General features: G+C 41.9%; 1 protein-coding gene across 1 annotated transcript in view; it reads left to right on the top strand.

Moving 5' to 3' along the window:
• Window positions 1–26,086, top strand: part of LOC125882473 (cAMP-regulated D2 protein) — a 32,516-nt gene extending 6,430 nt beyond the window's left edge. The window contains exons 4-8 of the mRNA XM_049566166.1: window positions 1,084–1,211; window positions 1,462–1,580; window positions 3,044–3,184; window positions 6,468–6,640; window positions 23,769–26,086. Of these exons, the coding sequence (XP_049422123.1) occupies window positions 1,084–1,211; window positions 1,462–1,580; window positions 3,044–3,184; window positions 6,468–6,640; window positions 23,769–24,221 (1,014 nt within the window). The 3' untranslated portion in view covers window positions 24,222–26,086. The remainder of the gene's footprint in view (window positions 1–1,083; window positions 1,212–1,461; window positions 1,581–3,043; window positions 3,185–6,467; window positions 6,641–23,768) is intronic.
• Window positions 26,087–26,115: the final 29 nt, after the last annotated feature.

Here is a 26,115-nt window from a genome sequence, read left to right as displayed (position 1 = left end):
ATCTTGGTGTGTTAGTCTGACTTTGAGAAAGTCGATTTGTTTACATGTACTTTAACAGTGCAGTTTTAGTCAAGCTAACACAATAAATTGATTTCCTCTTATGTCATGCAAACATACTGAGTGACAAGCCTAACTGTTAGCATTGCACAGCTAATGTTATCCAATGGGTTCAACAGCAAAGCTGAGCTGTTTCGGTGTCAGTGTGAGATCGCTGGGACCTTTTAGTGGCCCGGTATTGGATAGTAGCCGCTGTTGCTGTGTTAGCTCATGCTACGTGGACAGAGAGCAGGAGGAGAGCTGCTCATGGGTGGTCCTTCAGCAACATCACAAATAGTTTCTAATCGTGTTTGAAACACTGAATCTCATAATGACAGGCACCAACAACATAGCAGCTATTTTTTCAATGTTCCCTTGCCCCCGTAACAGTATAGCAAAAAAATGCATAAACATTTCAAGTCACAACAATCTGAAATTTGGCCCGGAAATCCTGGAAGGACTGAATAATGGTTACAAAACTGACCAATTTTTTTCAAAGTGTGGAAACTTAAAGCTTACAAATTAAACGGTGTCATGCTTCACTCAGATTAATTTCCAAAGGCCTTAAAGGGGCCATCAAGAATGTTTCCCTGTGCTTCTTCAACTTTAGGAACTTGTTTTGTTTCTTTTTCATTTTATCCCTCTTTCCAGCTTTCTTTCTGTTCCTTCTTTCCTCTCCTGATACCTCTGTTTATCTTCCTTTTGTTAGTACTGTCTCCCCATTTTGCTCCTTCTCTCCTTGATATCTGTCATACAGAAAACGCATCTACCCACATAAAAACAGTCATACACAAGCACGCGCGCGCGCACACACACACACACACACACACACACACACACACACACACGCAGATGTCTTAAAATAAGAAAATCTAATCCATATGTGTGTATGTATAACTTGTACTGTCAGTGATTGAGCCATAAAGTGAATTGTGTACTTGATCCCATTTACAAGTCAACTGCAGTAAGGGTTACCTCTTGTTGTGAACACACAGACCTGCTGATGTGGCTTTTAATGACAAGCCTCTTCATTGTGTTTTTGTCCAGGTGACAATATTTGGGGAGAGTGCAGGTGCTCAGTCAGTGAGTCTTCACTTGATGATCCAAAGCAGCAAACCTCTGTTCAAACAGGCTGTCCTGCAGAGTCTGCCATTCTCCATCCCTCTGAAGACCAGGTGAGGAACCATCAGATGAGGACTGATATGATCATTGATGAGAGACTGATCTGTGCCTGGCTGAAGTTACAAAATACAGTAGACTCAAAAAGCAGATTTTTTTGTGTGTGTGTATGTCTGAGATAGAAAATCAGACTGAAATGTTTTCTTGACCTGTTGCTGTATTCAGACCTTGCAGGGGTGTTCCCAGCATGCTTATAGACAATATCAAGCTGTACTGTAATTTTGTATCCCTGCATCTCTTTCCCAGACACGATGCCCTGAAGCTGGGAAAAGACTTTGCTAAACAGACCAACTGCTCTGTGAGCGACATCGTCTGCCTGCTGTCTCTCACTCCACAGGCCGTCCTGGCCGCCCAGATGAAAACAAGTAGGGCGCCACAGACACCAGCCTACACTCACCAAATTTAGAGCAGCGCTCAGGGCTGCCCACACGGTTGCATAAGAAGGCAGGATATAGTATGTTTATCTGCAAAAGATGATGAAAAACATTGTTTGTCTTGAGTCGTGGCATGTTGGGAAACAAAATTGTAAAAACTGAGGAATAGTGGGCCTCTGAAGGGGCAATTAGAGGGACTTTACTGGCTCACAGCACCAAATGACTGTAATATATCTGCACCAAATGACTGTAATATATCTACAGGCTTGACAGGCTTATTGATCGATAACACTGATGATCACGTCATCAGCTGCTGTTTTCTACCTGTCTGAACCAGGGGCGTCATGCAACCCCAAAATGTGAGGGGGCACAGTGGATTGGGTTCGTGCGCTATGCGCACGCACAAATTTTTGGGGGGGATGCCCTCAAATCACTTATTTTGGGCCCCCTGCTGCACAACGCCTTGAAGTTGGATAGGGCCCAAACTCAAAGCCGACCCCCCCGTCCAGACACACACACACACACACACACACACACACACACACACACACACACACACACTTAACGCATCTACACCTTGCCATGTAAACTATTTTGTGTAAGGAGGAAAGGAGTTTTTCTCAAACAAACCCTAGCAGCTAGGAAAATATTGCAAACATAGCTAAGCTTATATATATATATATAGCTACTATATATAGTTGTACTCTTTCGCGTCTATTTCCGGAACGGAAAATAAGAGCGACGTAATTCTTTTTTTAACGAAAGCAGGACATTTTAGCCTTTACATCGATCCCATCGGTGTGTTTATAGCTTACCCGGAAGCCTAGATGTCAAGCCGGTAAGATCTTTCCAATGGGAGACCCGGGTGGCTAAAATCCAATGGGAAAGCTGTGAGCGGTCACATGATCGGCCAAAGATCGTTCATTATCAAGATGGTTGCTCTGTTGCCGTGTGTGATCACTACTAACAGGAAATCTCCCCTAAATCCTAATAAATAATACGTAAATTACCATTTATGCATTTTATGCAAGTTACGGCCACTAAATGGGCCTGAGATGAAGGAGATTATTTAGAATACATTTCACTCAATATGACCACTGATCATAGCTAGATGGTAAAATAATAAGTAAGGTAAAGTAAGTAAAATAAAATTGGTTGAAAAAAAAAATCATCCCTCAAATCTGAGGGGGCACGTGCCCCCTCGGTTTCTATTGACGTGACGCGTCTGGTCTGAACTCACTTCCAGGCCCAAGTATCTGGAGCACAAACACAAAGGTGACTAGACATTTCAGCTCTGATGGCTTAAGAAAAGTCTCAAGACAATAAAGTTTAATCAGAAGCAGGTTTATTACTACAGTACTTAGTATTGCAAAGCTTTACTGTCTCTTAATTGTAAATCTCAGTGCTTTCTGTTGTGGAAAATTTCAGTCTAACCAATGTGTTTTTGACCTCAGGTTCCAAGGTTGTGAACCCGTTCAGGTTCCTGGAGGTTTTTGAGACGTGGGGTCCATACATCGATGGGGAGTTAATAAAAGAGCAAGCCGTCACTGCCTTCCAGAAGGGCCACTGGCAGAAGGAGAAGCCAGTGCTGCTGGGTAAGAGGAGACACACAGACAAAATTAACGAGGGTTGTATTCAACAAAAGAAAATCTTGGTAGACTGATCTTCTACCTACTCTTTAACCAATCGATTGGTCGATGGGGAAAAAATTCTGCACATTATCTCTAGGTCAACTAAATCAGCCACAGTCTGCACTCTGGTAGCCGTGTGTGTCCACCAAAGTGATTTTTTTTTCCTGTCACAGAGCTCGATATTAACACTTGCCCTGGGCAAGTTAAAGCTATGGTCTACGTTTAGAAAGATTGATCATTATTATTAACATCATTTCGATGGTGGTTATGGCCCAATAGTGCTAGCTACACAATGTGAAGAGCAAAAGGAACCAAAAAAATCCATTCTCTCTGGCAGCTGCAGGCCTGCGAAGAAATTGACCAATCATAGCCATCCGGTCCGCATGGAGTTACTCTTTGCTTAAATTTGCACTCTGTCTCTCTTACCCTCCGTCCAATCCCCTCGCTCCATTTTGACACTCCTCTGCTCCTCGTCCCAACCCGCCTCCGCATTTGAAAGTACGAGCGGTTTGTAAGGCCCTGAGCGATTCAGCTACACGAGTTTCGATATGGAAAATAAAGAGAGCGACAGCAGCACGCGGCCTCTGCTTTGCAAATTGAGGGCTCAAAGCAGAGTAAACATCGGGTCATCCTTTGACTGATGGAGAAAACACCGGCAAGATCTGGGCCTGAAAAGTGATGCTGATACAACAGAGTTTTTGTTGAACAGGTAATATTTCGTTTTTATTGTGGATGTTGTGACATAGATAACTGTATGCCAATGCTGGCTTATGACTGTGAAAGCTGCCGTTAGTTTTAGTTTCCGAGGGGAGGGGGACACAAGCTCGGAGGGGAGGGATCATGGAGTACAGAGGGAGGGTGTGTGTGTGTGTGTGTGTTGGGGGGGAATGCTTTTTTCATATCTTTCTCATCGTCTTTCTAAACGTAGACCATAGCTTTAATACTATGTTAGGGCAAGTGGTTACCTCGAGTGAAAATTAATGTGATCTCCACTGTAATATTATCTGAAAATAAACTGCACAATGTAACATTTTTCCAGCTGAGCTGTGTGCACGAGCCCATCTCACCAGTAAGCATTAAACAGGACTGCTGAAAAAAATCTGACATATGAAGTTAACTCTGGGGTTGATGGTGTCATGTACAACATAGTGTTACTGATGTTAAATATCTCTGTAATGCTTCATGCAAGACAGAAAGACTATTTTTAGCTCAGCGGCTAATGTTAGCCATCCTGCCACTCCAACAAGGACTCCAGGGCGATCCTCATCCTTTCAGAAGCTTTCTAATCCAGCCTACAACTGCAGTGTCTTTTTGGAAGTTTAGTTAAAATAAATCCATAGTGATAAAATCTGACACCAAATGAGATTTGAAACATATTGCTTGTCCTGTCACTGTCACCAGCTGACCAATCACAGAGGAGAATACCACAAAGACCAACTGTCACAGAGGACAAATACAAGCGCTGAACATCAGCAACCACTGTTTTTAGCTGGTAAAACAAACGCTGTGGTGGACACACAGCCTTATTAAAGTATCACCAGCAATTGTCTGACCAATGAGAATTTAATCGTACAAAAGCATATCAACCAACCAATCGACCAACCAATCAGAAGATACGTACAGTACAAGAAAAATTGCACCTTATCACGATGAAGCTGCCTTGCATTCCACCAATGGAATTTTGTCAAGTGCTGTACTTACTATGAAACTCAAAGCTTAGTCCCAATAAAGCCCAGTCCCTTTTTCTAGCCCGCTGTGGCTACATAAACGCCTGTCTCAATTAGACGCTTGGTGTGGTCACCAAGCAGTTAAATTTTTTAAATAGTAGTTCTTTGGATGTATAAAACCAGGTTATTGACTACTTCAAAGGATGTGTCCATTCCTTCATTACTCGGTAAGTTATTCATATTCCTTTAGTCCGTAAGGTCCTCACAGGAATCAAAAAGGTTTTTTCATAAAAATTAATCCAAGTTATGAATATTGTTTTAACAAGATAAAGTGGTGTTGTGTTGGTATGCAGTGCTCTCTCTCTCTCTCTCTCTCTCTCTCTTTGATGCCCTGTCTGTTGGAACTAGATCAAATGAATGATTCATCATTGATATATTATCTGAAGCCTTATTTTTATACAAGTAACATTCATACCGGTAGGTACAGTTTTGAGGTACTTGAGTATTTACATTTTTACATTACATACAAACACACATGCAAAACCTTAAGCTTATAAAATGTGATGCATTTGTCATGACCCTGGGCCATGGCAAATAAAGGGACGAGGCACCTTTAATAATGGCTGGGAGCATTGCAGCCAGGTGAAGAACAGAGAGCAGGCACACACATTACTATACAGTAGATCAAATGCCCAACAATGCCAGATTAAACTATTAGGGGGCCTGGGGCACAAGTGAGTTCATGCTTCTAGTCAGACCCTTCATTATATAAGAATATGCATCATGAAAGCATTAATATTAAACACTGAATAGTTCAGGTACTTTTACAAGCCTGATCTCTTAATAATACCTTTGCTTTTACTTGACTAACATTCTGAATGCAGGACTTGTAACAGAGTACATTTTCATTGTGGTATTTTTACTTTTATGCCAGCAAAAGATCTGAATAATTCTTCTGCCACTGCTCAAATGGATATCCTGCAAACTGTCATCCGGATTTTGACATGGAGATCTGTATGAATCCACCAAAAAAAACCCTATAAACATATACTGAAATGTATGCTTTAAATGCGTACATGTAACAAATAAACACTACAGCACCCATTAGATGTTCTGGATTTGAGCCCAAGATTATATTTGTAGCCTCTTTTCCTCCTAAAATGACTTAATGTTATTCTCATGTCTGCTTTTACGTGTATTACCATTAACGTTAGTACTGTTCTGTGCCCAGAGAGTACTGTCTGGCCAGTCTCTCAGGTGTCTGCTGTCTGGTGAACTCCCTTTGGCTCTTGTTATAGCCCAAATTTTTTCCCAAGATCATAATAAAGTTGAAGGGAAGTGTACAAGGAAACCATGCTGCCTCACGGATCAACATATCTTAAACCTGATTGCTTATTGATATACAGTAAGATACCCACAGTCATAATTAAATGTCAACATGTTTAAGAGTTTTTTTTCCCCCAAATGAGAATCAGACAAGAGAAAGTTTGTTCAAATAAGTAACAGAAAGGCTAGAGACAACTCTGAATTATTGTTTGTACTTGTTTGTATGTACCAAGGCTCTGTTTTCTGTCCGACAGGTACAACCTCAGAGGAAGGGGTGATCTTTGCGTATGGTGTCTTCAGCAAGCCGGTCTCTACAGTGGAGAGCACTGTGTACATCACAGCCATCTTTAAACAACACACTCTGCGGATCCTGCACAAGTACCTGCCCCTCTACAGGGACACTGACCGCAGAGGCATGCTGGCTCAGGTAAGAGGAGCTCAATTCACAGGCTTTACTTTCAGCACTGGGGGACCAAAGCACATTTATCATGTCATAATATCTAAAAATATTTGATTAAGTATACCCAGCAAGCAATAGTCGTGATTTAAACGTATTACCTATATTTAGCTCCGATTTAGTCTAGCTACATGTAACCTAAATCTAGCCGATTTAATTTTGAAATTGATTAAATGTAATTTTCGCCATTGCAGATGGCGTGCGATATGATATTCAATCACGTATGGACAGTCAACAGTAATTTAAATATGTTTATCTCCATTTTTTGGACATGGTCTCTACATAGCCGTATAATTGATGACCTCTACACTTTGGCTATGGTTCTACCAAATTTTCACTGACAGCCCAAATTCAGCCGTGATTTAGCCTAGACGTCAGGTCTTCATGTAGACGGCTATTAGACGTTTTTTAACCCAAAAAAATGCTTGTTGGGTAGGTATAAAAGACAAACTAATGCTTTTTGCCAACACATTCTCACTCCAAACTCGTCAATACCCATGCTTGGTCAGTGGCCCTATGCATGTCAAAATATGATGATTCAGGTACCCCTCCAGCATCAGTTTTGGATGCTTAGGGATATGTCACAAGTGTGCTTTGCTATACATTGTTGCACACTAGGTTAAAATAACTCTGTTGACTTTTGGTTTCACACAGGACATGAACAGCAGGCCCCAAGGTTAAAGTCTTTGCAAAGCCTCATCACTCACACTACCTATGTGGACTTTATCACTTTTTATACTTCGGCGGTTGGTTGCAGTGTCAAAAAATGCTGCCGCTAAAGGGTGCCTCAGTGCCTCAGTAAGCCAAGGGCCACAGACCAAGCAGTATCTGATGAGTCTGGAGTGAGATTAGGGTGTTTTTGCTACTGTAGGACAAATAACAACAATAATAATAATATCTGACTCCACAAACCACTGAAATTATACACCGGAACAGTGTCTGCTACTCCACATGTGAAAGACATTGAATGACAGAAATAAAATCTAAAAATGGCTATTGGTAGCTTTTAAATACATGTTGGACCTGATATTTCAAATATTGACTGTCTAAAGATTCTTTTTTAGAAATGCTAGCGGGTGGCATTTTTCAACTGGTTGTTTAGTCTCGCCACCAGACAATCAGAGATCTCCCCCTTCTGATAGTCTGGGGACACTCCTTTCTAAAGTGTGTTTAACACACCAGAGAAAACGGCCAGCAACAAAGCAACGCCCTCCCGGAAATGTGTGCTCCCCCTTTTCTCGTCTGCAGGGAAACAAACACACAGAGAGCTTGAAAATGGATGCCGAGAGATTTAACTCCGTTTTATCAAACATGTGCTCAGTCCACAAGGTTGTGGAAATGAAGGACTTGAGCCATTTTGTACCGCTACACGTGTTTCTAGTCGGACTATGTTTACGAGCACAAGAGTTCAGCGAGCCACCAAAGGACCGCCCTGTGGATTTACTAGGGAGTTTTTTTAAACTCTGAAATTGTATCCGCCCATCTAAACACAAAATCAGGGAGAATATCATCAGTCTTTAGATAAGTAAAGCATCTAAAGACTGACTTGTGAGTCTACTGGTTGTTTGGTCAGTTGGTTGGTCAGTCCACAACTTTGGTCTCTAGTGAACTATCTCGAGTAATATTGGATAGATTTCGGTTTAAGTTTTGATTTTTTTTTTCCAACAAGATAAATTCAATTTGGTGACCCCCTGAATTTTACTCTACTACAGCCATGAGGTAAACAATTTAATTGGTCCAATACTTTGATTTTTGTACAGTGACCAGTTGTCTGACCAGATCCCAACAAAAAAAATATGGAACAAAGAGTATTTGTGTGCAGTTGAAAAAAATCTGAGAATTGCCTTCCACCAGCTTCACCCAGTAGTAGTTTCCCAGTCTTTGATGTAGCTGCATTCTGGCTCCTTTGTGGTAGTAACCATCATATTCTGCATAAATCTACAAAGCCTCTGACTTTGTGGAGACTGGCAATATTCTGTGTTGGGTGTAGCGCATATGATGGTGACAGTTTCACATGCACTGCAGCCACATGTGCGCAGTTTGAGTATCATCACGCTGCACCATGATGACAGCCTTCCCTGCTGTCTTCACAGCCACTGGATGAAAGCCAGATTTTAGAAAAGCCTCTGTCCAGCAGTGGTCTGACTTTCCAAAAACAGAGCCAACTAAAAATGCAGGACATCGTCTCAATATGTAGTATGCGGGATAAGGGATAAAATTGCTGCACCGCCCAACATAATCCAGCAATGACCTGGTCACCATTGTTGTACTTTGTGTTTGGTGCTAACTTGCAAACGTAGTCCCCGGAGGATGAATCCCATTGACTCTGGTGATTCTTCACTACAACTAGTAGTCCATACCCATTGAGTGCACAGTTGCCCACGTACAGTTTCACATGGTGTGTGTTTGGGATGCAGGTCATAGGAAATTGCAGACTAAATAGTCAACTGAACCCATTGAGAAGAGCAGTGTATTCAGACAGAGTTTTTGTGAATCTGATAGTGCAATTGCTTTATTGAAAGTACAGTAGCACCATTGCCAATAGTGGGATAGTTAGTGGGCTAAAACTGTACATTAGTAGTTGAGGTAGCACGTTGAAAGGCAGATAGTTAAAGCGTTTATATGTTGTATTGACTTAAAGCCACAGTGTGTAGGAATTTCTCCCATCTAACGCTGGAATCATATATTGTATTCAAACAGATGGCGCACTCTAGCGCCTCACTGTTTCAAACACGTATTGCAACAGCGGTAATTGCTGTGGACAAAAGACCTATGATAGCATTGATGAAACCATGTCATCCCATACTTCATGGAGTATTCATTCAGGCTCCTACACAGACACACACGACGCGAGTTGACAAACCCCCTCCTCACCATGCTGGCTGTGTTTACAACGTAGGACTGTTGGGGCGGATGTTAATTGAAACAAACCAATCACGTCTTGTCCTTTGACAACTGACAAGTGGCTCAACCTCACACACCTCATCCCTCTCCTCGCATTACTGCGCCGCTAACAGCCGTTAGTGGCCGCATAACAAAGTCCCACTCTTTGAGCATAATGCAGGATCATGTATTATGCAGCATCACGGGAGGCGGAATCCTCGTCGCCAAGAAAGTGCAAAAGGGAATCAAAAAGGCAGCGTGACCGGCGAATTAAAAAAACAAGGGGCAGCATTGGGGTTGCCTTTCCCAGGTGGAGAGAGCTGCTGAAGGAGAAAGGTAATACAATCACAGGCCAGCGCGAACAGCGGCTAGCAGCTAGCAGCTAACAGCTAACAGCGGCGCAGTGATGTAGGGATGAGGCTGTTAGCGACTGGCCGCTAACAGCGGCTAACAGCGGCTAACAGCCAACAGCGGCGCTGGCCTGTGATTGCATTACCATTCTCCCTCAGCAGCTCTCTCTACCTGGGAAAGGCTACCCCGATGCGGGCCTTCGTTTTTTTAATTCGCCGGTCACACTGCCTTTTCTATTCCCTTTTGCGCTTTCTTGGCGACAAGGATTCCGTCTCTCATGATGCTGCATATGCATGATCCTGCATTATGCTCAAAGAGTGGGACTTTGTTTCAAATTTGCCAGGGTAGTAGCAAAGCGCCTCTTGCTCCTCTCCTTCGGCTCCTCAGTCACGCAGTGCTGGCCTGGCTCTCAACGAAAATGCCTGTCATGCTTCACTGTCCTGTCAAATATAGGCAAAAAATGCTGCCATCTTGCCTTGGTGATGTGTTTTGGATGTGAGTATGCCCAGTAGCGATCTACATTATTTTAAATTCCAGCTATCCAACCCAATCATGAACAGGGCCATCAATCATGAGTATTCTGATTGGCACACACAGATGTCAATCATGATGTCAACCCCCTTTTAAACGTCAAATAACAAATTAAAACCATACTAATGAGAAAAATGAACACTTGAACACACGAGCATGATAAGAACTACCGAAAATGACAGAAACCATCTTTGGGAAAATTTTTATTTGACATGTACTTTAACCTTGTTGTTTGGCCCATGTTCAATTTGCTAACATCAAGGGGGCGGGGTTTATGACCTATACTGCAGCCAGCCAACAGGGGCAATCAAGATGCTTTGGCTTTATTTTTAGGGAGTTGCCATGCTGTCCATCTCCATGTAGTCTAAGTGCCGAACTAAGATGGCAAATAATGTAAACATTAAACCATTTTAGCATCAGTATGCTTGCATTGTCAATGTGATCATGTTAGCATGCTAATGTTATCCACTAGCATCATTGCTTGTCTTGTTTATCATTCAGTTTTACCACAGTGTGTTTATGTTAGGTTTAAATCACTGTGAAAAAAATAGAGGTGGAATGGCTCATGATGACAGAGAAGGAGGAAAAAACCTCCAGCGCAAGGCCTCGGGGAGCTACAGGGGGTCAGGAGGTGACACTCCTGGACATATTTAGTATTCAGTCACAGTTCACTCACACACCTACTGCATCTCTTCATAAATGGCACTTCTCTAGAGTATCAGAGGGGTCAGGACAAATGTCAGATCATGGTTGTAGATTCTTGTTGGGAAACAAGGAAAAAAACATTTATAAATTTAAAATTGTAGTCACTGTTTCAAAGTCATTGTTGTTCCATTTGTGAAGACAGCAAGCTCCCCGTCAAACATAGTATATTTTGTTCAAATCTTGCTTGTGAACATGTGCAGCCAATTTGTTACCTCTCAAAAAGTCATGAGCAAGAATAATGAAAAGTGATAACTGAAAACATGACACTAAACATGAATGCCTGCCATCTCGAGACAGAAGTCACTTAAGAGCCTGTATTTTTTCCTGTTACAGCTGACTCTCATTTCAGCTTAGAGACAATATGTAATGTTCATAGAGAAATCCTCAGTTCATAGAAGGTGAAGTTACTGAGACAAGCTGCTTTTGATCAGACTGAGGCAAATTGCATATAATTAATATTCTTCCATTTGATGTGGCTTTGTCTCTTCATCATTAGCTAACAGAGGCTGACAGGAAACTGTCAACCAGTTTCCATCTGGCTTACATTCAGACAGTAACATCTAATTTGTGAGAAACTGCAAATGTGTGGAACATCTCTTCAGAATAAATGCACCGTCTGTGTTGAAAATAGTGAAGTGGCTTGTGTGGAAAGAAAATAGGTTGCATTTGCTGTGTAGACTGCGTCTCAAGAGCTTTGTTTCCATAGTTTTTCCACGCTTAGACAGAGTCTCCCACACACACACCCAAACACACACATGCATCAATAACCACCCGTTTGGTGGCTTTGCGAGGCAGGCGGTCATGCATGGATCGATGTCCCACCCAGCCGGAGCTTGGTGTGTAACGAGGACCCAGCTGTCTTCTGGGCTCTCTCCAGCTTGGAGCTTGATGGGGAATTGAAAACAATTATTCTCTGTTGCTGCTGTGACTCGGAAAAATCACATTTCCTTGAGACGGGTGTGGTTATGGAAAGACTTTATGTCTATGTGGATGCTGTCTACCTTGAGACCCATCAGTTAAGTCTGTTACCTTGTATAAAAGTATGGCATTATCACCATCATTCAGCAGACTTCAAACACATCAATGTTTCTCCTCAAACACAGTGCCTATCGTTTGCCTACAGAGGGAGCTGCAACTCCAGTTTTTCCTCAAAGTCTGACTCCAAAACACACACCACTTTTTCAATTCTCCTCCATAATTTGTATGAGTGAAGCATATGGACCAACTGGAGTCAGGGACTTTCTCTGTTTGAGATGCAGCCTGACTGCTCTCACTAAGAACTGACTTGTTGCTCATGAATATGTGCCGTGACAGAAGGGATCAGCCGTGGAATGACAGATGGATTCTGGCCTGGTCTGTCTCGGACTGCACTTGTTTTAGCCAGGTGTACCTAATAAACTGGCAACTAAGTGTGATATGAAACAGTCTTGCTAACATACTGACATATGTTTTCATATGCTGCATTCATCAATGATCAGGGGGTCTAATGACTACTTGTTATGTTAAAGGTGTTAGTTATAGTGGCAAACCTACAGAGAATTTTCACCTGACTGCAATTCCTGTATGGTAGGCCCTTTTCATACTACACGCCACAGGCTGAAGCCCCCTTTCCAATGCACAAAAACCCCACTAACACCTGCTAACGTCTGGTTTTTGTATTTAATTGAAATAATAATCATACAATCGGCATTCACTCCTAGGTTAAATGACTCTGCAGTAGCCACAGGTATTTATCAGCCCCAGCGTTAATCGGCTTCAATCAGCAGTGATGGCACCAAGTTTAAGAGGGAGACCAGATAAGTGAGAGATATAAAAAGAAGTTAGACTGGCCTCAGTGCTGCTGTCTACTGTTTACTAACCTGTTTTCTGGCCTGTCCGTGACGTCAAACAGAATGCCACACTCGTCTACTGCACAACCATGTACACGTCTCTGGTCTACTGACAATGGGAAAGCAGTCCATTATCTATTTTTAATGTGTTCTCCTACATTTAAAAAACCCACATACACTCTGTAATTTTGGTAGAAAAAGGGTAGCTATAAGTCAGTAAGCTTTCACACTGGCACAATCCAGGCACACAAAGTGGGGCTAACCCTTTTCACCACACTGACCACATATCATAAAAGTGCTCCACATATCATATAGTGCAGCATCCACACACACAGAGGTTCAAGGTTAGCCTAAAGTTTGCAGGGGTTAGCCTAAAGTTCATGGGGTTATCTTCTGAACATCAGCTAAACATGGGGCTGAAAGATGCCAGTATGAAATGGATCTATTGTGTCCATTTTTTTGTTGTCCAATCACTTGACTTTGTCACATCAATAGTATATGTGCACTTTCTGTTTACATTGGTAACCAGGGTTGCAACAGGACCTGCAATCCTGTTCATGCCTCCATCTGTACCTTCCCTCGAGGGAAGGTACAGATGGAGGCATGAACAGGTCCTGAAGGCCATTGTTATCAGTTATCATACCGTGAAAATTTCATACTGTTGCAGTCCTATTGGTAACTACTATTTACCAAAAACTGGATGCACTTAAGCACGCTAGCTAACTAAAAACGATATTATGTTCAGAAAAGACTTACTTAAAGGTAAAACAAACAGGTATTCTTTTCAGTCTCTTTTCGCACCTGTTCTCTTTCTTTGATGTTTTAGCCCCACGCTCCCCGCTTGCTGTTAAAGAGTAGTCGCGTGTCCTTCAAGAATATAAACATTAGTCCGGTGTTTTAATGGACATTTAAACCAGAGCTAGCAGAAGGGTTAACGATGTGTGTGAAACCTGGGCTAAGATTATGCAGTGTAAAAAGTCCTAGAGCGTCTTTGTGCCTTTAGGCTCATAGATTTAGTTTTCTATGGCCCACAACCTACAAGCCAATTTTGTTTATATCACCTAAATCAAAAATTGGTTCAGGGGGCTTTACGATCTACCGCAGTCAACACATACAGTTTTGGTTTAGTAAAAAACAAACAAACAAAAAAACAATGAAAAATAGCCATTGTACACTACCCACCCAGCACCAAATAGCAGATACACACAGTTAGGGACTAGAATACTCCTTACATTTCCAAGAAGAAACTTGCTCGAGGTGAAAGGGAACTTGATTTATCAGCCTATCAATGGTAGGTAACAGGGAGACTAACCCAAATGGCCTGTCATGTCTGACTGCCTGTTTGGCCTCAATAAAAATATGGATGAGTGACTGTCTTTTGAAAATGAACAGGGACAAAACAGAGCTATTGCTGCTGGTACCTAAGTAGTAGAAAAAGACACTTGACAATAAGCTTGGGAACCTGGGTCACCAAACTTTAGCAGAACTCGTTTCTTTTGGAACTGAGGTGGGATGGTATGAACTTTTATAAAATAGCTTTTTGTCATATTTGTTTTGTGCCAAGATGCACTAACATATGTTTTCTGAAAACATCTGAGGTGAGAAATAGGCAATACGGTAACAAAATCTGGAGTCATATTTGATCAGCACTGCCTAGTTTGACAGTTTGGCCACAGTTCACTAGCAGTGACTGACATGATTAGCATCTGTGTTACAGACTCCTTGACTTTGATTGGTTACCTTCCTTCAGTGGATTATTGCAAATGCCATTAGAAACACTATGACGAGGCATGAGTTTTTTTTCACAGACTGTGCGGATATTGTGACAGCTTCAGCAAATATGACAAAAAGTTATTTTATAAAAGTTACCAACTACAGCTTTAATATAGCCTGAGTGTCAGCCTGAAGCTCCCAGAACCTTCAGTCTGACATGGCTTCCATTGAAGGCGATTTACAAGGGGGAGGGAATTTGATTTTTCTCTAACCAATCAGTAGAGATCAACGACTCACCCAGAATCTGACATTATTAGTATCCATGCCTCAGGGGTGCCGAAAAAAAGCAAGCATTGCCCGTTTAAAATGTCTCCGTCGTCGTGCACGCCCAGCTGCATCGCCGTTAAATCCAGTTTAGCAGCTTCCTTAATTTAGTCCTCCATTAACGTGAGTAGTGGCGAAATACCTCGATAGCATCGTTAATGTGGTCTGTAGGATCTGTAGCGGTCGCCATTGTTGCTATCCTCACCAGTTACCCACCGGTGTACAGCTTGACATCAGCGTGGCGCTGATTGGCTAATCGCTAGACCCGCCCCCACCCCTAGCGTTCATTGGTTCGTCCATCGTTTGGACGAGATAAATCGCAAATTCATTGCAGTATGCCAGACCAGAGATGCAAGCCTACTCAGTTGAGTGGGTGGGGTCTATGGTCGGGAACCAGGCTAGCTTTAATAGCCTTAGGTAATCTTCATTTCCAGAGTTACTTCCATCAAAACCATCCAAACATCCAACCTGACATCTAGGTGCTGTGTTTACCCTATCATTATATTAGTGGGGCGCCTAGTAACCACTGTTCATGCCGTGGAGAGTTTTACATATATTAGTAGATTATAACTATAAAATGAAAGGATGTTTTACTGCCTCTTGCAGCAGCTTAAGTCGGAGAAAAAAAAAAACTTAATTCACTGGGCTGACCAAATATTCCATATGACTACTTTGACCATTACTTCAGTTTTTATATGGCATACACTTTTAGTAATAAGTGTTTTTTTGAGTGTTTAAAAATATATATTTATTCCGGCTAGATTATCTGAACTGCATATGTTCTAATCCTCCCTCTGGGAGGATAAACGAGGTGCAGACTTCGCTCTGTGTCACCGATGATGAGGAAACACAGTGGGTGCTGGACGGAGTAGTGAGTGACAACAACCCCGCCCACATTTAAGGGTACAGTTTGGGGTGGATATGCTAGGGTACGATGTCTGAAGGGTTACTTTTGGTTCCAAAGGTACCATGCTGAAAATGTTTGGTGGAAACAGGGCTTAACTGTCCATAGACATAGGCTGCAGTAGTCAACATATTCATCATTCAAAAGGGGGAATCACAGACCAACAGGACAGATTCAAGGTGTAATTAGCCAGTTAGCACATTAACAACACAACCTGATGCTGAAAGTTACAAATTCTTTTGCTAAAGAGCTTAATGGCAAAAATATCTTACCTCATATAACACGTTTTTTTCAATCTTACTCTCTTCACTTTAGTCATTTGTTTACTTTCCTCACTTCAGTCCCTCTTTATGCACTGAGCTGAACTGTCAGAGTAATTTCTCTCAACAATTGAACATGCTGAATCACTTAAAAAACATCTTACAAGGGCCGACTAGTGCCAGTGGTGCAGGACACACAGTGACAACTAGGGCGATGGAAGCTCAATGATGGCTGGACATTGACCAACGGCTAATTGTGGGCTTGGTGTGTCAGAGCCCTGACATAGGTTGATTTTCTAGCCATACTATACCAGGGAGGTGAGTGCCACAACAGTCAGTAACTCCAGCTGCTACAGCTACAGTAACGTGACATTAATTCAACATAGATTAATCATCTATGTTCATTACTCATTTTCCCACACAAACAATTAACTAAAATCTAATTCAAGGACACATTTTTTAATAAATATTTTTAATACATCTTAGCTAATGGCTACAGAGTTCTGCTCTTCTTTTCCAGTTTGCATTCACTGTGCTCTATCACAGTGTATTTATGTCTTACTTTTGAGTTTTTACTGCTGTGAAAATACAGAGATGGAATGAGGACACAGAAGGAGAAGAAAACCTCCAGCAGTTTTCTCTCAGGCTTTTCCATGCAAAGTGCAAGGCTGCGGCCTCAGGGAGCTACAGGGGGTCAGGAGGTGAAGCTCCTGGACATATTTAGTATTCAGTCACAGTTCACGGTGCAGCAGGGAGATGGTGGAGTCACAACAAGGCCTGCCCCTTTACACACACACGCACACACCTCCTGCATCTCTTCATAAAGGGCACTTCTCTAGAGGACTGGGAGGGTCAGCACAAATTTCAGCCAGTCTGTCACAGAGGAAGCTGATGTGAAGAAATCAAAGTTATGCCTTTTGTAGCATTTACAGGTTGGTGGTGTGTGTATTTTCTCTGCATTATCCAAAACAACATAACTAACATAATCATCCTATTTCAAACTGAACACACCATTCATCAACCTTATAAGTACGTCTCTGAGAAGATTGTTTTTCTCTCTCTTTACTGAGTGAAAAACACTTCTGTTGGAATACAAGCTAAGGACAAATGACACTCAACAACTTTCTTTTCTTATCAAGGGAAAATCATCTCAGTCACTGACAAGCTCATCAGCTGCAAAGCTGCAAGCAGCAAGATGTGATTCATTAGGAAATTCTATTGAAGAGGAAGCCGTCACTGACAGACTTCTTGCATTGATATGGAGCTAGTGAAGAGTTTCTGGTTGAGGCTGATTGTGTCCAAATAGCCTCAGTACTTTTAAGTTTGCTCAGTTGCTCAAAAAATATTTGTCAACCATAAACAGTAGAAATTTATGCTGTTTACATACAAATTTTCTCTCCTTATAAAGTTCCAGCATTTGATTCCGGGGAGCAGAAGTGGTTTAGTGCTGAATGCTAATCAATTGTGCCTACATTTGTATTCTTTGATAACAAATGCCTTGAGGGAAAAAAATGTCAATTTGAGGTGTTGTACTCATGTTTATTTTGAAAGACACTATATGCAAACTGTATATTTCCTGTAAAAACAGAAGTGTTCTTTTGAAAACACACAATGCATGTAACAGGATGAAGCTGACACGGCATCCCAGAATGACAACAACAGACACACCCCAGCTACCTTGCACGTCATATGTTGACATGGAATGCCCATGACCAAATGTCAATATGTGACAAGGTCGGAGTGAGAATGTGTTGGAGATGTGGGCAGGAGTGCTACCACGGACACTAAACACTGTGCTGCCGTGGACAGAGGCAGCAACAAAACATAGGCACCTAAAAAATCAACATCAGTCAGTGTATGTTATATTCAAAATATTTCAATATGTCATATTGAAGTTGCAATGGCACATTTCTATAAAAATGAGGATTTGTTTCAACATCTTTGGTCATTTGGGGTTTTGTTTGATTTTATAAGGTCTTGGCTTTCAGAATATGAAACAATAAATATCATTTTGAAGCTTGTAAAGGCATCATGACAAGCAGGGAACACTTGTCAACCACACTCTGGTCCTACTCAGTGCCACTCTCCCTCCCTGACCATTATGAAGGACAGGCTTATAGTAGCAAGGCAGGATCAGGGACAGTGGTCTTAATTTGATTTCAAATAAACAAACTCTTGGCTTCCAGAATATCAAAACCTCCTAAATCCCACCAGGTTCCCACTGGCAATTGGCTTGCTAATATTAGTTCCTAACAACTTCATGCATCAAAGTATAAATGTTTAATGTTAAACATTTGTCAATACAGACATGCTGCACATTGTTAGGTTGGTTAGATTCTCCATAATTCAATCGTTTAGGTCATTTTATGAAAACCATGAGCACCAAAGTGTAATTCATTCAGATTTATTGGTGGGGTAAACAACAAGAAGAGACAATAGAGATGAAAAAAAGGTTGACTCCCTACCTTTGATGCTGTCACAAAGTCAAAATATGTGTTAATTCCTTGATTGTCTAAAATGGTCCACCAGTCAAAACAATCAAAATGTCTTTTAATCCAAGTTGTGAATATCATCATGTGAGGTCTGTTGCAGGTTAAATGTATGCTAACTTAGTTTGTCAAATGGACTGCAGTATTACAACAGAGTAGTTTCTTAGCTTCCTGCATAGTTTTGTTGGGTATACTTATTTTTGTTACCTTGCAGACTACAAAATAACAGTGTCCCCAAGCTTTTCTGTATATTCTTTACCGCATGACAGCCCCTGGAGTACAGCATGCATTCCCAGTTTGGAAAGCCCATTGGCCCTGTCATGTATCCTTGTGGCCACCATACTGCTCTCATTTCGTCTCCATTCACTGAAGATATAGACTTACCTTCTTTTGTCACAACTGATCGCTCAAAGTGGAGAATTATTCAGGGCTAAAGAAAAAAACTTTGGGACAACAGCCTGAAATACCCAGGCCAGGTGTCACCCGTGGTGGCACATGATGGCAGTCTGACACTGATATTGGGAAAGAAGTGTGCCCAACAGCAAAAACAGATTAGGTGTACAGCCCGAACAGAATATGTGGAAATTAAGGACTTCAAACATAAATAGCTTTTTTAGTAATGTTAAAGTCTTTTTATGATATATAATCATATGCTCATGACGGCCTGTGATTAAAATGTGCCCCAGAAATCAAGTGCTTTGTGATACATGGGTTGCATCGGTCAATAAGCAGAAATACAAGCAGATTTAATAGTTGAGATTTTCTTTCATAGTTAGTAATGGAAAAGAGAGATTAGGCATGAGAAAGTAGGCGGCGGTGGAGAAAAACATACAGTGGTGGAAAAAAGTTTTCGGACACCCTTAAAATTTTACACAATCTCAAATATTATCATGAAATATTTGTGGAAAAATCTTTTTTGTGTTTCAAAAGGTGTGGCTGCATTAGACAGATACAAACAAATACAAATTATATTTTTTTGTTTATTGTTTACAAGAAAAACTAACAAAACTAAATTCTTGACAGTTTCAATATGTCAGTTCTCAACATTGTCGGTATCAAAGTCAACAAATAACAGAGAATGTGTTCAAAACTGAACAAAAAATAAATAAACCATCACATCATCAAATTAATGTTTAGTAGTCCTGCCATTGGCACGTAGTAGAGCTCTAATCCTGGCTGGTATGTTCCTCACGAGCCTTTCACACTGTTGAGGGGTAATCTTGTCCCATTCTTCTTGAATTACTGCTTTTAATTCTTCTAAATTCTTTGGTTTATGCTTTGAAACAGACCTTTTGATAATCCACCACAGATTTTCAATGGGGCTCATGTCCGGGGATTGAGCTGGCCACTCTAAGACCTGGATACTGTGCTCCTGCAGCCAAGTTTTACTGGCCTTGGATGTGTGGCAAGGGGCATTATCTTGTTGAAACATCCAGTTTTTACCTCGACGGAACAGTGCATGTGCAGAAGGGACCATGTGGGTTTCGAGAATGGTACAATACTTGGCAGAGTTCAATGTGCCATCACAGACAGTGAGATGACCAACACCAGCAGCACTCATGCATCCCCAAACCATGATACTGCCTCCACCATGCTTGACAGTAGGTACTGTACATGCTGGAGATAATGCTTCGCCTGGCCTTCTGCGTACCCTCACATTAGTAGGAGGAAGATAAAGCTGGAAACTGGACTCATCTGACCACAAAATCTTCTTCCAATTCCTGGCTGTCCAGTTCTTGTGTGCCTGGGCCCAACGACGCCGGGCTAACCTCTGTCTCTCATTGATCAGAGGCTTCTTGATAGCCTTGTAGGACCTTAAGCCATGATCTAAAAGTCGGCCACGCACAGTGCAGATGGAACACTGGACACCAGTTTGGTTTGACCACTGCTGCTGAAGCTCCTGTGATGTCATTCAGTGGTTTTGCCTGCACATGCGGATCAGGATGCGGTCATTTCTTGCTGAAGAAACCCTTGGACGCCCAGATCTTGGTTTGTCTTCCAAGCTGTTGGTTCGTCTGTATTTCTGCAGAGTGTATCCAACTGCTGAAGGACTGCATCTGCACTTCCTGGCTATCTGGCGGCAGCTGTACCCTTCCTGGCTGAGAATCTTTATCTTCAGGCGTGTTTCCTGCGTTAGGTTCCTTGTTTTAGCCATTTTTGTGTCTGAAGAACTTTCAAATGTGCTGGCTTTATGTAGACACGAAGCTTGGCAACAAAAATTGTGTCTTTTAATAAAAAGAACGACCTTCATCACTGGTACCAAAATGACCCAATACTCAAAATTTCTCATGTATTTTTAAGGAACCAATCAAGTTTAAGTTTTTAATGGCTTTTTTAGGATTTATTTAGTATTTTGGCTGTGACTGTACTAAAAGAAATTGCACGTGAAGAGCTAAGACTGATTCTTCATGCAATATTTCACAAATGCATGGGGTGTCCGAAAACTTTTTTCCACCACTGTAGTGAGGGGGCAAACTAAGAGGATTGAACTGGTTGAAAAGATGAAGGGATGAAGACAGAAAGGGTGAGGGAGAGAGAGTAGGGGAAAAGTTAATTTCCAGAACACTATGCTTGGAACACATGGTACACATTACATAATTTCATTTCTACCTGTGTTTATACCCGTATGTGTGTGTGTGTGTGTGTGTGTGTGTGTGTGTGTGTGTGTGTGTGTGTGTGTGTGTGTGCCATGACTGTAAGTGTTCGGGTACAGTATGTTCTTGTAGGTGATTAATACATTTGTGCGTGTCTCTATTTGAAGCAGATAAATGTGTGTGTGAGGATAAGAAGAAGTGAATCTGCGTGTGTGTGTGTGTCTGTCCGTCAGCTTCCCACAGTCAGGTGTCAGATGTGGGGCTGTGTGGGCGCAGGTTGTGCGCTGCTGAAAAAGACACACTGGTTTCCAGGTAACAGGCAGAAGAAGACGGTCTACCTTCATTTTCTATTTGCTTCCTTTTAGCTGAGAGGGAACAATAGTTTCTGCTGCTCTGCTCCCAGTCCGCCTCCTTGTAGATGTCATGCTAATTAGTGCTATTCATTTGCTTTTCTACAAAAACACTTCAGAAACTATAAGATATATTGTAAAGCATAAACCTTCACACTTCTTTAAAGGGAAATTTCAGGTTATTTCAACCCATCTCCTATCATCCTAAATTTGTTTCAAGTGACTAGTGACATAGAAATAATAGTTAGCATGTTAGCCATTAGCCTAGATACAGCCGTAGCGTCAGACCTGTTAAAACGTAAGTGAACAGGCATCCTTTCAAGTGCAAAGTTAGTCCACTAAACAAGCTTTTTCTCCACAAAGACCGCCTCATATCGTTAGGATAAATGTCAGAGAACATATAGAAAACGACATGTAAACGTGTCTTACCTTACCGGTGTGCTGCCATGTTTGTTTACCATTTAGCTCTGCTTTCCAAAGCGCGGCTGAAATATCGCGAGAACAAGCAGCGATCTCATACCATGCCTGAACAAGCAGCAACAGCTGGAAGGCAGAACCGAACAGTAGCCTGAACGGAGGAGGAGAGAGAGGTGCAACAGGTAACGTTAGAGGACGAGAGAGGAGGAATGGCTGCTGCAAGGCTGTGTAGCTCTGGAGATTGGTGGTGTACCTGTGAATGCTGTGCCCCAGTGCCCACAGAAGAGGAATGCCTCTCTTGCAAGGAATGGGAGCGGTTGTAGCCTTATTTTCAAGGTCTGGATGTGACCGAGGACGAGACACCTCCACCTAGAGTAACGTTAGTATCCAGCTGGGCTTTATCTAGAGCTGGCGAGATATATTTCAGCCGCGCTTTGGAAAGCAGAGCTAGATGGTAAACAAACATGGCAGCACACCGGTAAGGTAAGACAACACGTTTACATGTCGTTTTCTATATGTTCTCTGACATTTATCCTAACGATATGAGGCGGTCTTTGTGGAAAAAAAAGCTTGTTTAGTGGACTAACTTTGCACTTGAAGGTTGCCCCTTCAATTAAGTTTTGACAGGTCTGACGCTACGGCTGTATCTAGGCTAACGGCTAACATGCTAACTATTATTTCTATGTCACTAGTCACTTGAAACAAATTTAGGACAATGGGAGACAGGTTGAAATAAACCGAAATTTCCCTTTAACTCACAAAGCAGCTCTGTTATACTTTATTTTCCCGGTTTCATGGTCCAAAAAAAGGTGAATGGTGGTCTAAGACAGTCCAAAGACATTAATAAACATGAGCAACCCTCTCCCAAATGCAAAAGCTGGAGTGCTAATACTCAAATTTGTGATGTCATAGGGTATAAGGTCTGGCCATGGACAATGAATTGAGAAAGATGTTCTAAAAGACACAGAGAGTAGCCAGGGGAATGTTTACGGTACATGGCTACATTTTCTGTTTCATAACTGAAAACTCGACAATAGAATAATGTTCTTTTGGTTATAAAAAAAAGAGAACAAACATTCAGACGTAAGTAATGCACCTATCCAAATCATAAGCCAGTTATTCACATCATACCCATCTATTTGGGAAGACTGCGATCACATGACCAATGTGTTGACAGGGGTAAAGTAGAGAGCATGTGAACTTTCAATAAACTTTGAGTCCTTTTAAGGTAAATCATCACCATTTTACTTTTCCTGAATGGAATCACCACACATTTACATGCTTAAACCTAACCTACATAACTTTACATTAATTACGTGACGTCATTTGTGGAATGCTTATTCGTAGGATATTATGCGATCCTTTGCGTGTGCATTTTTGTAGGATATCATTCGAACTGCTGGATGACAATACATTGTATTTGATGACATTATCAAATAGCTGTCAAGATATTCTGTTAAAAAATAAAAATGTCAACCTTATGGTGGCACAAGATGGAAAGTCAGAGGATCCACAAAGTCAGTAGGATCCATCCTCTCAGGACTATGACTGCCAGAACAAAATGACATGGTAATCAAACCATTGTTGAGATATTTCCATCTGTACCCAACTGGTGATAGGCTGACCAACTGGTTGGCCAACTTTGCCATCCATAGAGCTAAGCTGCTGGCATGGCTTACTATCATTCAATACAGTCAAGAACACATCTGTTGTCTGACCAGCTGTCTCTCTCTCTTCCCTCTCCTCAGATCGTCACTGACTACGTCTTCCTGTGTCCATCCCGGAGGTCAGCGCGTGCTGGCACAGCAGCAGGCAGCAAGGTGTGGATGTACGTGTTCGACCATGTGCCATCAGACCACCGCGTGTGGTCAGGTCTGACTTTCTGCTACCAGCACGCCTGCCACGGTGCCGAGCTGCCCTTTCTCTTTGACTCTGCCTCGGTGGCCAACTTCACCCTGTCCAAACCAGAGAAGCTGCTGTCCAATCGGATGCTGTGCTACTGGGGTGCCTTCACCCACGCCGGTGACCCTTCCTCGCGGGCCAAACAAACAACTTTCTGCCGGGAGCAGCGTCTGCCCGTTTGGCCACGCTATTCCGACACCAGCAGCTGGCTGGTCATGAACCTGACAGTGCGTTCACATGCACAAGTGGGAACCAGAGACCATATATGTGACTTCTGGGACCATCTGGGCATCTATTAGTGAGGGAACAGGCTGGGCAGGAAGGTGTTAGGTTACTTTGTATTGAAGTAAAATCAGTACATGCTGTTCTCTCTGTTCCTCAGGATGGAAATTCAGTCAGAAAACCTTGCAGCGTGAAGCTACTGTGTTCATCACAAAAATATACATTCATCAGTATTAAAGATGACCTATTTGGAACCGCTACCAAGCGGCGATTGTTTCAATAAAGTGTCAGCTTCTAAACAGAAAACATTATTTCTATTTCCTCTCTCTGGCAACCTAGTTAATCGTGCACATTAATGTTTTAAAACGTCTTGAATTATGAGCATTTTCTTATCATCTATTAGTTATAATTAGGGATGCATCTCCACCAAAGTCCCACCATTTTCCCTTTACCATGAAAAAGGCTGCAGAATGACACGTGTGCTCTGTTTGGGGTAAATTAAGATGAGGATAAGTTTGCACAAGTCCTGAAGCTATATGATACTACATCATGAAAGTACAGAGTGAATAAACAAAGGGCAAAAGCAATCCATAATCAAAATATGCAAGACAGGCAAAAACCCACAGCCTATTTAACATGAACATACCTTTAGGATGCTTTCACACCTAACCTGTTTTGTCAGGTTAAATAAACTCAGTTTAGTCAATATGGTTCTGGCATGAAAGATTTCGAAACCGCCAATAAATCCATCTACCCAATGTGAAATCTGTTCAGGAAGCAATCTTATAGTTGATCTGTTGTATAAGGTAACCATGGTAACACACAGGCCACACACATGTCAGTCTGGGTATTTTTCCTCATTAAAAAGCTGTTAAAACTGCTGTGCTTGTATCTGACTCTGTGTATTTTGTCAGTTAATTAAGTCCATTTAAAAGTGTGTGACAGTGATCCCACAGTAATAAGCCTGGAATCATTACTGAACAAGATGTTTCCTTTTGTCCGTCTCTACCTGTTAGTCATTATCCATAACATGTGGTCACTTTGCAGTCCTAAAATACTAATAATGCTTATAATGAGACATTTCTTTGTGAGCACTTTAAGACGGCAAATAATAAATATATAAATATACATGTCAGAAACATTATTGTGCTGCATAACCTTTTGTCAGTCACTGGAATTTGATTTCCCTACATGGGTTCTGATAATGCACTGACAATGCATGATGACAAATGCCATAAACAACAGGCTACCCGTCATTTGGTAGAACTTCACATTTACTCCTCTATGTTCATTTGTAATAAGTCAGTGTGAACAGGAACCAGACCAGAGCTAAAATGCTACAATGCATTATTTTTTACCCTTGGCTGAACAACAGGTGGGAAAGCACCCGTATGGTACCCTGGAAATCCAGAGTTCTCGCGAGGGCACAATTTGAATTTGCTCAGCGAGTCACTCTGGCAATCAATAATGATGCTCATTACCCATACCCTTGGAGCCAAGCTCCACCAATCACATCGGTGTATCTGATATAGGCGGGCCAGAGGTGAGCTAAACAGATGACGACAGCGCTGCGATGACGAAGTCGGAGTCAGTCAGTAAACATTGCAAGATGGCTACGGATGAACACCAGTTGTTTGAAACAGCTTTGGCCGCTAAAATGAACGAGTTAGACTTGGCTTTTTCTCTAAAAGAGGAACAGAAGATGGCGCTCGAATCTTTCCTTTGCAAGAAGGACGTTTTTGCTGTTTTGCCGACCGGATACGGCAAGAGTCTAATCTACCAGTTAGCTCCGCTGGTAGCTAAGCGTATACGTCGTCCTGTGTATTGTTCTGATTGGTCGTAGTGTTATCCAATTGCATGCAGTGATATTTTCAAATGCATGCTTGGTGCCAGCCCTCAAGTTGGGCCATTTTCATTACTCATAGCCAGACCCTAAATCTTTCTAGATTTGGGTCTGGATTTCCAGGCTAC

This window comes from Epinephelus fuscoguttatus, linkage group LG22, assembly GCF_011397635.1.
Source record: "Epinephelus fuscoguttatus linkage group LG22, E.fuscoguttatus.final_Chr_v1".
Lineage (NCBI taxonomy): Eukaryota > Metazoa > Chordata > Actinopteri > Perciformes > Serranidae > Epinephelus > Epinephelus fuscoguttatus.
The sequence above is the reverse complement of the archived record's forward strand: the minus strand, read 5'-3'. Positions and strand labels throughout refer to the sequence as shown.